The sequence below is a fragment of the Lagenorhynchus albirostris genome, chromosome 15, assembly GCF_949774975.1.
Source record: "Lagenorhynchus albirostris chromosome 15, mLagAlb1.1, whole genome shotgun sequence".
In the NCBI taxonomy this organism is placed as follows: domain Eukaryota; kingdom Metazoa; phylum Chordata; class Mammalia; order Artiodactyla; family Delphinidae; genus Lagenorhynchus; species Lagenorhynchus albirostris.
In genome coordinates, this window is record NC_083109.1 from 22,725,999 (window position 1) to 22,738,569 (window position 12,571).

Sequence of the window (12,571 nt, forward strand, 5' to 3'; positions counted from 1 at the left end):
TCTCCATTGAATCTGAATGAGATCCTTGCTGGGTAGAGTAATCTTGGTTGTAGGTTCTTCCCTTTCATCACTTGAAGTATATCATGCCACTCCCTTCTGGCTTGCAGAGTTTCTGCTGAGAAACCAGCTGTTAACCTTATGGGAGTTCCCTTGTAATGTTATTTGTCGTTTTTCCCTTGCTGCTTTCAATAATATTTCTTTAATTTTTGCCAGTTTGATTACTATGTGTCTCAACATGTTTCTCCTTGGGTTTATCCTGTATGGGACTCTCTGTGCTTCCTGGACTTGGGTGGCTGTTTCCTTTCCCATGTTAGAGAAGTTTTTGACTATAATCTCTTCAGATATTTTCTCGGGTCCTTTCTCTCTCTCTCTTCTCCTTCTGGGGCCCCTATAATGCAAATGTTGTTGAGTTTAATGTTGTCCCAGAGGTCTCTTAGGCTGTCTTCATTTCTTTTCATTCTTTTTTCTTTATTCTGTTCTGCAGCAGTGAATTCCACCATTGTGTCTTCCAGGTCACTTATCTGTTCTTCTGCCTCAGTTATGCTGCTATTGATTCCTTCTAGTGTATTTTTCATTTCAGTTATTGTATTGTTCATCTCTGTTTGTTTGTTCTTTAACTCTTCTAGGTCTTTGTTCTTTAATTCTTCTAGGTCTTTGTTAAACATTTCTTGCATCTTCTCGATCTTTGCCTCCATTCTTTTTCTGAGGTCCTGGATTATCTTCACTATCATTATTCTGAATTCTTTTTCTGGAAGGTTGCCTATCTCCACTTCATTTAGTTGTTTTTCTGGTGTTTTATCTTGTTTCTTCATCTGGTACATAGCCTTCTGCCTTTTCATCTTGTCTATCTTTCTGGGAATGTGGTTTTCATTCCACAGGCTGCAGGATTGTACTTCGTGCTTCTGCTGTCTGCCCTCTGGTGGATGAGACTATCTAAGAGGCTTGTGGAAGTTTCCTGATAGGAGGGACTGGTGGTGGGTAGAGCCGGCTGTTGCTCTGGTGGGCAGAGCTCAGTAAAACTTTAATCCACTTGCCTGCTGATGGGTGGGGCTGGGTTCCCTCCCTGTTGGTTGTTTGGCCGAGGCGACCCAACACTGGAGCCTACCCGGGCTGTTTGGTGGGGCTAATGGTGGACTCTGGGTGGGCTCACGCCAAGGAGTACTTTCCAGAACTTCTGCTGCCAGTGTCCCTGTCCCTTGGTGAGCCACAGCTGCCTCCCTTCTCTGCAGGAGACCCTCCAACACCAGTAGGTAGGTCTGGTTCAGTCTCCTATGGGGTCACTGCTCCTTCCCCTGGGTCCCGATGCACACACTACTTTGTGTGTGCCCTCCAAGAGTGGAGTCTCTGTTTCCCCCAGTCCTGCTGAAGTCCTGCAGTCAAATCCCGCTAGCCTTCAAAGTCTGATTCTCTAGGAATTCCTCCTCCTGTTGCCAGACCCCCAGGTTGGGAAGCCTAATGTGTGGCTCAGGACCTTCACTCCAGTGGGTGGACTTCTGTGGTATAAGTGTTCTCCAGTTTGTGAGTCACCCACCCAGCAGTTATGGGATTCGATTTTATTGTGATAGCACCCGTCTTACCATTTCATTGCAGCTTCTTCTTTGTCTTTGCATGTGGGGTATCTTTTTTGGTGAGTTCCAGTGTCTTCCTGTCAGTGATTTTTCGCAGTTAGTTGTGATGCAGGTGTTCTTGAGAGAGGGAGTGAGAGCATGTCCTTCTACTCCGCCATCTTGAATCAGTCTCCCCTTTTGGTTTTATTTTGTGGGGTTTTTTGGGGGGGGTAAGGGTGAGATTAAGTACTAAAGGTAGAGGTGACTTTATTCTCATTTGGGGAGAAAAAAAAGAATCTTATAGAAAAAGCTAAGGCCTTTTATCACCACCCCCAATCTCAGTTCCCTTTTCCCGTCACTAGAGGGTTTATTTCTCTGACAAGCTCTGTCATAGCACGGGCTTGACGGCTGCCAACTGCCCAAAATTCACATCCTTCCAGCTTAGCAGCCTCACTGCTAAGAGAAGAGATCTTTACCTGTAACTTGAGGGAAAAGGCTAGGGGAGGGGCTTCCCTGGTGGCGCAGTGGTTGAGAGTCTGCCTGCCGATGCAGGGGACATGGGTTCGTGCCCCGGTCTGGGAAGATCCCACATGCCGCGGAGGGGCTGGGCCCGTGAGCCGTGGCCGCTGAGCCTGCGCGTCTGGAGCCCGTGCTCCGCGACGGGAGAGGCCACAATAGTGAGAGGCCCGCGTACTGCAAAAAAAAAAAAAACCCAAAAAAGGCTAGGGGAGGAGTCTTATTGGCTTAGTATGGGACCTGTGTGTGTGGGTCACATGCATATCCTTGGACTGCTCACTGTGGCCAGAGATTGGGGTGTCTGAATTGGCCAAACCTGGACCCCTTCCTACCTGGACTAGAGAGTCCATGTTCTGAAGGTGTTCTGAGCTGTTTCATGTGGGTTAAATAGTCATTCACTCTTTTTCTCCTCATTTTTAGCTAAGGCTGTGTGAAGAAGGTATTGGAGTTGGCTTTGAAAAGACAGATAGGAAAAGATAGATTTTATGTTGACATATTGCAAAAGAAGCTTTCAAATGAAGAGCATGATTTGTAGGAAGTCTGAGAGTGTGGGTAGTGGAAAAGTAAAAGTCGATGTCTCAAAGAATATTGATTTAACCAGGCTGAAAGATCTAAGAAGTAAGAGGGGAGAGAGCTGAGGCTAGAGTCAGGGAGAATGTATTATAGAACTTTAAGAAGGAAAATATGATTTACTCATAGGCAGAAAGGCTGAGTAATTGTGGAGGCAGATTCTTTTACTACGGGATTAAATGAAGTGCAAATGAACTTTATGCCACCACACAGGGGTAAGGCAGTGGGGGCATTATATTAAAATTTCCTATATAGTAAATAACAAAAACTATGCCCAAGGCTCATACAGTAGCCTGCTTATTAGAAACAGAATAAAACTCATACTAATAAAGAATGTTGACATTTCCAAGAGTGTGTTGTCCTACAAGTTTACCTAAACTGTTTCAGACTGGCCGGGGGGAGGAAGAAGCACTAATAGACATGACGTGATCAAAATTTAACTGCGTTCAGAGAGGTATGACAAGTCAGATTGTGTAATAACTCTGGTGATGGCACATCTAGCAGAAGGAAAAGGACTCAGAAAAAAAGGTGAACACTGATTATTATCAATTAATGGTAATACCCTAATCTCTCAACTACATCTTTGATTAAGAGGGAGAGGCAGTCTAAGATGGAGAAGTATGTTGTGGACCGATATGATTTCAGGTGGTTTTATAAGCCTGGAGAATAAAGGATCATGTTTTAAAAGTACATAGTCTTGGAGGTGGTAAGTAATCAGAGAGTGCTGGGAAAGATCTATGACCAGAGCCTATTGGACAGTTTCACTGTGCAGTCATACCCTCTAGAATGCTGGGGTGAAGGGTGAGGTAACTGGAGAAACAGCCTTTGCAGCAGTGATAGTTGGCTAAAGCAGAAAGGTGGCAGCAGCGTCACCCCTGCAGTGGCCTGACCACTGGATCAGCTCCATAGCCAAGGTCTCTGCACACTCATCTCCAGATAGAGACTTGTTCAGGCCATTCACATAAGGTCACAAAGGATGTATTTACAAATCCACATGGATGTGAGTGTCTCCTTTCTTTTTGTATTACTTTGAAAATGAAGAGAAACCATAAGAGATACTGACAACCAAGGGTTGCTCCACATAGGGCAACAGGATTGACAGATAGGGCCCAGGGCTCTTGGCCTTTTGATACTTTGGTCGCTACACAATTTGAGGGCATATTATGGGGAGGTAGGGGCTAAGATCTCCCTAAAAAGTTGAAATTTTGTAAGCCAGTTTTAACTCTGAATTTCATCCAGATTATGAAATGATGACAAAGTAGTTACTTTGCCCTGTTGCCTCGTCTGCTTTTTTTAAAGGAATTCCTTAATTTTTATTATTTATTTATTTATTTATTGGCTGTGTTGGGTCTTCGTTTCTGCGCGTGGGCTTTCTCTCGTTGCGGCGAGCGGGGTCCGCTCTTCATCGCGGTGCGCGGGCCTCTCACTGTCACGGCCTCTCTTGTTGCGGAGCACAGGCTCCAGACATGCAGGCTCAGTAGTTGTGGCTCACGGGCCTAGTTGCTCCGCAGCATGTGGGATCTTCCCAGACCAGCGCTTGAACCCGTGTCACCTGCATTAGCAGGCAGATTCTCAACCACCGCGCCACCAGGGAAGCCCACCTCGTCTGCTTTTTAAATGTGTTCTCTTTCGCCCCATCTGTTTTATCTCCGTTTTCATCATCCTTCTGAACTTCCCTGACAGCTCACTATCCCCCTCCCTCCGCTTGGCACCCTCCCTTTTCCTGCACACACTGTCCCCATCAATTACCAGGTCTTAGGAGGTCCTGCTAACCCTAGGGCCAAAGTGTAAGTTGTTTTTTTTCCTCAGTTCTCAGTATCACAGCTGAGACCAAGCCAGGATATTTATGCCAGACTCTCCTGAAGGCTTAGATATGACACAGGAAGGCTCCAGCAACTTGACTGTCCAGATGACAGATGGTTGCGCATTCTCTTCAGTTTGGGTTCTCCTGTATTGTCACTCATCTGGCAGGGGCTGGTTTCTCCCTGTCTCCCTCTTTATTCTTTCTTTCTCTCAAGAAGTGTAACATGAGAGAGATCGAAGCCTCCTTAAGTTCATTTTCGGAATATATCACTTCCCAGAAGGAATCAAGTCTTAACTTTAGTGTACATTCCTTCTCCAAGTTTTTATACTTTAAATATATGTACGTAGGGACTTCCCTGCTGGTACGGTGATTAAGATTCCCAGCTCCCAATGCAGGGGCCTGCGTTCGATCCCTGGTCAGGTAACTAGATCCCACATGCATGCCACAACTAAGAGTTTGCATGCCACAACTAAGAGCCAGCGCAACTACATAAATAAATATTAAAAAAAAAAAATATATATATATATATATATGTAAAAATATACAATCTCTATAGTGTTGCTTTTTAAAAATATCTACATACGTAAGTCATATATCATATACAGATCCTTCTGCATTTCTACTCAGCGTTGTTTTTTCAAGATTTTCTCTGTGTATTAATGCTTATAGTTCTAGTTCATTCATTTTTGTCTGCATCTCATTATATGAATGTCATAATTTATGTTTCCTTACTGATGACTAATTAGACTACTTTCAATTTTTTGACATTATAAATAAGGCCTCAGTGTACATGTATATATGTATATATATCTGCACATATCTTTTGTGTGTGAGTGTGTTTGAGAATCGCTTTAGATTATCCCTAAAAGTAAAATTGCTGTAGGGTAGACATCTCTTAACTTTACTAGAAATTACCAAATTTTTCTCCAGAGTAGTCGTTCCAGGTTACATGCCTACCAATAGTGTATGAAAGTTCTTATTTCTCTACATCTTGGCCAACACTTGGCATTATCTGACTTAAAAATTTTTGCCATTCTGATATGTATGAAATTGCATCTCATTGAATTTAATTTGTACTTTCCTGACTGCTAATAGAGTTAATGTCGTCCTCTTCAGTTTTCTTTCACAGCATCCTATTTATTTCTTTCACAGCTCTGATCACAGACGGTTGTTATGGGTTGGTTGGTTTGTGTGTTTATTGTCGGCCTCCCTGTGTAGAACGTAATCTCTGTGAGAGCAGGGATCACATCTCTCTTGTTCACTGTTTTGTGCCCAGAGCTCAGTCCAGGGTCTGGTAGTAGGGCTTCACTAGATACGTAGTTGTTTAGGGAATGAGCCTGATGATGGTGGTGGAGGGGGTTCCTCAATAAGTGACGTAACCACGTGAGAAATGTTCATACAGCAACAGGAATTTATGTCTTTATATTCCTCCCATCCAAACCCTGTACTTTATTTCATAGCCAGTTCACAGTGCCTGATTCTCTCCTTCATTTCTTATTCCCCCCTTTCAAGCCTTTGAAGAGGATGTAGCAAGCAGTAATAGAGGATAGCAGAAATATTGAGTCACTTGTGGTTTGATTTGCTAGAGATACCTGCTGTAGCTTGCAGCCCATGATTTGAGATATACTGACGTTCAATTAGTGTAAGATTGTTCTGTGCCCCACATGAGAGAAGGAACCAAGGCTCCGATGAGGTTCATTATTAGGTAGGAAATTAAGTTGGAAGTGCTTTGCCTTTGTTGAGATTCTTATTGACAGAGTTATTTTGTCTCAGCTACTATAACACTTCCTGAGATAGGTACGGACTTCGTCAGCAAAAATTCACTAGGCTAGGTGTGATAATTCATTTTTAAGAAATACAGATGTTGAAGAAGACTGGAATAAATCTCAGTTACTTTTTCTAGAGTCTCTTTTTTTTCTACCCAACCGCTCTTAGTGCTGGTCCCAGTAGCTCTGATTTCATCTTGTTCTAGCTTTATTCAGTTCCTGAGCTCTGCTCTGGCTGCATCTTAAATTTTACTCATTGCCTTGGTTAGGACCCTTTAGGATGCAGGGAACAAACCCACCCAAATAGCTTAAACCAGAGGCAATCCAGGGATGTCTCAGAACTTAACAGCACACACAGCCGGAACCAGGAATTAAAGTGGTGGAAATGCCTACTATAAGCTCCCAAGTTTACTTCTCTTTTCAAGAGAAGAACCAAGCTGAGGATGGAATCTCTTAGTCCCAATTACAGATTCTCAGGGAAGGATGCTGACCTAGCATGGACCAGATGCCCACGTGACTCCAGTGAGCCATGGCCATAAGGTTATAGTCTACAGACAAGGTGGCCAAGAGCCACTCCTGTACTGTATGGATGACACAGAAGGGCAGCTCCCAGGGAAGGGGAGAGATTTTAGGCAGATACACCCATAGGTGCTATTGAAATTATCAGGTGTTGAACATGCATTTAGAGGCTCTGAAGCCTCTGCCTTTTTACCCAGCAGCTTCTTCACATCTTCTGCTTCCTTAACTTTCCTTTCCCCAGGTTTTACCTGGCTCCTCACTCAACTTGCTGACCTCCTTGCCACAGCCAGTTGCGAATATATTCTCAGCAGATCCCTGGCTTCCCCCACTTAAGAAAGTGAGCTTTGTAGATAAGGTATATTTTTCCTTAGTTTGTTTATCTGGAAGGAATTAAAAAGTAGGAATATTCTGTATGATACAACATCCGTCTAGTTGGCTTATAATTCAGCTATGAGGTGTCCTGCCCCAGCTAGTGGGAAACAGCAGTGAACTGGGTATTGTGAAACTTCAGTAACCTGGGAAGTCTGTTCTGCCCTTGCTGAGACCTTTATGTTCTCTTGTTACAGGAACATGATATAGAAACAACTCACGGTATGGTCCACGTCACTATAAGAGGCCTACCGAAGGGAAACAGACCAGTTATTCTGACATACCATGACATTGGCCTCAATCGTATGTATTTGATTTTATACTTCCCTATTTTATTATAATACATATTCTTTGTATATTTTTTTAAAACACACAAGAAACCCCAGTATTCTGATAAACCATAGGCTTTCTCCTCTATACCTTAACCTTCCCTCCACATTGCTACATGTTAATGGCAGAATTAAAGTTCCTGGGAAGTATGCAGTTGAATGCGTTTTGGGGGATACTGGGATTATATCTCACTTTGTGTCATATCTGCTAAAGGACTGAAGATTATATGATGAACTGGTTAAGAAAGTAGAACTAAAATCAGTTTTTTTTAAAAAACAATCTGTGCTTTGGTTTTTTTCATATTTCGGGTTAGAAAATTCAGAGCTTGAACTTAACTTTGTTGTGAGCTCTTCAATAAATTAGTAAAAGTATTCTTATTATAGCCTGTCATGAGTGACTTTAATTAATTAATTAATTTTTTAACATCTTTATTGGAGTATAATTGCTTTACAATGGTGTGTTAGTTTCTGCTTTATAACAAAGTGAATCAGCTAGACGTATACATATATCCCCATATCTCTTCCCTCTTGCATCTCCCTCCCTCCCACCCTCCCTATCCCACCCCTCTAGGTGGTCACAAAGCACCGAGCTGATCTCCCTGTGCTATGAGGCTGCTTCCCACTAGCCATCGATTTTACATTTGGTAGTGTATATATGTCCATGCCACTCTCTCACGTTGTCCCAGCTTACCCCTCCCCCTCCCCACGTCCTCAAGTCCATTCTCTAGTAGGTCTGCGTCTTTATTCCCGTCCTGCCCCTAGGTTCTTCGTAACAATTTTTTTTTTTTTTAGATTCCATATATATGTGTTAGCATATGAGTGACTTTAAATGGACTTCTCTAGATGGTAATATAAGATTCTGGCCCTAGCCCCAGGCATACAGAGTCTACGTACATGTGTTTTCTTGCACGCTCCTCTGGCTTTCAGAGGTGGCCTGCATTTGAAGTTACAGTCTAGTGCTGGAGCTTTTGTTGCCTCTTTAGCATGAGAAAGAATTTGAGCAGTTCCATCAACGGGGTAGAAATTGAAGCAGAAACCCCTCCCTGCACCCCAGCGATTTTGCCAGAGACACAGTCTTCCACATGGTGAATGTAAGCAGCCTAAGATACTCACTTTAGCCGGGTTCTTGGGATACGGTCAGTATCTCTCTGTTAGGTAGGGGAATAAGATGCATGAAAAATGACAGTATTATGGGTGTAAGATTGTCTTGTGAAACACCAGGATTGGTTTCCTCTTTGTAGACATTCTGTAGAATTGAGGATTAGTTATCCTTTTCAAGTTGTTAAGATGTCTGGTAGTCAGCCTTTAGGACAGCTTGAATCAGACAGATTGTTCAGACACTTCACTTTAGTGAAACAGTGATTAAAAGGGGGTGAAAGAGGACGATGATGTGGAATTGATTGAGTAGAGGAAAACTGGGGAGAAATGGAGAGCTTGTGACTTATGAGTGTTTTGCTCTTGCAGATAAATCCTGTTTCAATGCATTCTTTAACTTTGAGGATATGCAGGAGATCACCCAGCACTTTGCTGTCTGTCATGTTGATGCCCCAGGCCAGCAGGAAGGTGCACCCTCTTTCCCAGCTGGGTAAGACCACAAGCAAGACCTTCTGGAAGACATGCACTCAGAGAGCAAACGGTTAAGCTCCAGAGGGAACAGTAGCCGTGTGCTTCCCTCCAAGCTGGTTTTAGCACAACCTACAGGTTATACTTGTCAACCGACCATCTGCATATTTTCTCTCCTTGTTCTGAGAGGACTGTTACGTACACTCTATTCACGAAACTGCATGTTTTCCCATATCCAGGAATGGCCCTCCACGAATGGGAGCCAGTCACAAGGCATTAGTGTCTGGAACACCCACTTCTCACTGTCTTTTAACTGTCTCCTTCCTCATCTGTTTTTTTGTGTGTGTCCCTCCCTGAAACTCCCAACTACCTAGGCCCAAACTCAGATCCCTCTGAGCTTCCTGGGAGCACCTCCCCACCCTTACCTTCAGTCTGGTGACAGGAATTTGAATATCAGTATAACCGTTTATTTGGAGGAGCTGCCCTGTCAGCTAGAGGTGCATTTAACTGGACATGGGCATGGAGCTCTCAGCCGCATCCTAAGCCTGCTTTGCATGGTGGAGCCACAGTGTCCCTGACTCTTCCCTGGACAGCATAATTATTGAGGAGACCTTGGAGGAGGAATGAAAGCACAAGCTGTGGAATGCTAATTCTTCCCCTCTCCCTTTACTCATCTCCAGAGCTGCCTTTGCCAGTGACTGCTGTGAAATGGACCATTGCAGTGTTAGAATCATAGCTAACACTTCCCTAGTACTCAAACAGTATTCTTGACGCTGCATTGCATACTTTACATTTATTAACTCATTTGATCCTTCCAACCCTATGGGATAGGTTTACTGTTATTCCCATTGTACAGGGGAGGATATTAAGGCCCAGAGATATTAAGTACCTTGGCCAAGCTTACGTAACAAATAAGTAATAGAGCTGGGATTTTAACCTAGGCATTCTGGCTCTAGAATCTATGTTATTGACTATGTCCAAGCTATTCTGTCTCTTACACACAAATTGGCCGGTGACCAGTTTATATCCAACAAGATTTAGATCCAGTTCCTTTTTTCTATTTTACGTACAATGGCTCAAGAGCACTCCAGTGCTTGAAGTGTTTGAAGCAGAGGCAGGCTGACTTCCCTGTCAAACGTAGAGCAGATCCTGCCCCATATGTAGGGGGTTGTCTGAAGATCCCTTCCATCTTTGATGCTGTAATTTCTATGGACACTTCCTACTTCTCTTGGATTCTTGGTCTGAGTCAGTTTCGGGCTTGCCTGACCATCTTAGGATCCAGTGGCTTAGATCATGAACCAAATTCAAAAGCAAATAATAAAGTAGCCGGGTTATTCTAGGCCTAAGTAAAACAAATCAGCCTCTATGATGAGCAGCCCAGGATTTGCGACTATGTGCCTAGGCCCAGTAAAGTTTTGTTTACTTTTGCACTTAGCTGCCTAAACCTAAGCAGCAGACCAAGAGCAGTAGGTTGACTCTTACTGCTGGAAGTTTACTGAGCCTGAACCCCAAATGAAGTGGTTATTAGGGGTTTGGAAATACCCTGGAGAGAACCGTATTACCTGTTCTTTTCAAATGGCTTCCTCTTGTTCCAGAGATCACTCTTCAGGTCATAGAAACATGTAGGAGTTTTTTTGTTTGTTTTTTACTTTCCTCTTAGTGTGGCCGTTGTAGAGAGTCACACAACATGCCACAATCATTTCCGGGTACCACATCACCTCCTTTGAGCCTTTGGTAAAGGGAATGCTTTTATCTAAGAACCCTGTACTTTTCTAGCTGTTCTAGTGATTGGGAACTGTGAGTGCATTCTAATGTATGTAAGGAGGTATCCTTCTGGATTTCAGGTACCAGTATCCGACAATGGATGAGCTGGCCGAAATGCTGCCTCCTGTTCTCACCCACTTAAAGTAAGTTCATTCTGCAGTTCTTTCGCATGGTTTTTGTTTTTTGTTTTTTCGCACTTTCTACTATGTGTCTGATCTGGGGGATATGACGATGAGCAAAACAGTATCGTCACTACCCTCGTGGAGTGTGGAGCTTACATTTTGGTGTGGGAAATAATTGACAACGAGGAAGCAAACAAATAGTCACAACTTACGTGCTATAGAAGAAGTCAGTGGGGATGTTGTGATAGAGGATAAGGGCAGGGTGTACACAGATAAGGCTAATTGAGGATTGCCTCTCTAAGGAGGAGTCCTTTAGATTGAGGCCTGGAGGATAAAAAGGAGTTACCTAAACAGAGAGCCAGGACAAGAGGATTCCAGACAGAAGGAATATGTCCAAAAGGCCTGAGCCAAGTGAGCAAGTGGGAGAAAGGCACAGGGTGAAATCTGAGAAATAGACAAGGACCAGATTGCACAGGTCTCACAGATCAGGTAAGAATTTGGGATTTTATTCAAAAGACAAAAAACACCGAAGGGTTTTAAGTGCTATCCAATTTAGTCTTTTAAAATGATCACTCTAGATATGTAAATTGCACATCTGTAAAGCAATTTACATTTTTAAAAAGAAATTACTCCAGCTGTGGAGAGAATGGTTTAGAGAGGGGTAAAAGAGAAAAAGCAAGGGACCAGTGAAACTGTTACAACAGTCAGGCAAGTAAGTGACAATGATAGCTTGGTACTGGATACTGCCCAGGGGATGGAATGGAGTAGGAGCAGGCAGATGGAAATACTTTGAAGGTAGATTTGCTGATGGGTTGGATGTGGAGGTATTAGGAGAGTGAGCTGTCAAGGATGACTCCCAGGTTTTAGTCATATTTCATTTAATCCGTAAAATCAACTTAGAAGTAGGTGGTCATATTCTTGTTTTATAGGTAGGGAACCCAGGCTCAGGAAGTTAAAGAAACCTGACCAAATTCTGCATCCAGTAAGCGTCAGAGCCAGATTTGAACCCAAGTGCATTCTTTTCATTATGCCATCCTACCTCCAAATGAGTTAACCCTGTCAATGTTGGTGTGTCCCGTTCACAGTCTGAAAGGCATCATTGGGGTTGGAGTTGGAGCTGGAGCTTACATCCTCAGCAGATTTGCAGTAAGTACATGGAGGATTAGTCTCAACACCCTTGAGGCACTGCCTAGGTCACAGCTCTTACTGCTGTGTTAAACGACAAGGAACTGTTGTGGGATCTTATGTCAGTGTTGCTATAAATTCTGTCAACAGATACAGGTTTGTATAAGGCCTTGCTTTGTACTTATAACACCTGAAGAATAACAGATGAGGGCAAGATATCACCAATAAAGATAATTCTCAGAGAATACTTAACGGTGGAATTTCTTACAACCATTAAAATTTTGTAAGAAGAGCTTGTAATGATATGCAATTCACATACACCATAACCTTAACAAAAAGGTTAGAATACAGATGCACATAAAGTTTGTCATAGGCATAGGAAAGAACTGAAAGAAAACATGAAAATACTAACAGGTTGATGTTGTGTGGTTAGATAATATGAGATTTTATTTTCTGCTTTTTATAATTTCTCTGTTTATCAAATTTTCTATAGTGAGCATAATCGGAGGGGGAAAAGTAAGCTGGAAAGTTTTTAGTTTACATAGAAATATTCTTATTGATTTTTATTTAAGGAACT

The 12,571-nt window shown here is 42.9% G+C and overlaps 1 protein-coding gene across 8 annotated transcripts in view; it reads left to right on the plus strand.

The window, feature by feature from the left end:
- The window catches only part of NDRG3 (NDRG family member 3), an 85,703-nt gene that overhangs the window by 45,159 nt on the left and 27,973 nt on the right, over positions 1-12,571 (plus strand). For 7 of the 8 annotated variants that reach the window (XM_060122766.1, XM_060122771.1, XM_060122772.1 and 4 more), the window contains 4 exons: positions 7,289-7,394; positions 8,885-9,005; positions 10,828-10,890; positions 11,955-12,015. In XM_060122766.1, coding sequence (XP_059978749.1) covers positions 7,289-7,394; positions 8,885-9,005; positions 10,828-10,890; positions 11,955-12,015 — 351 coding nt within the window. Of the gene's footprint in view, positions 1-7,288; positions 7,395-8,403; positions 8,512-8,884; positions 9,006-10,827; positions 10,891-11,954; positions 12,016-12,571 lie in introns of all 8 variants that reach the window. The other variant, XM_060122773.1, reaches the window with a different exon arrangement.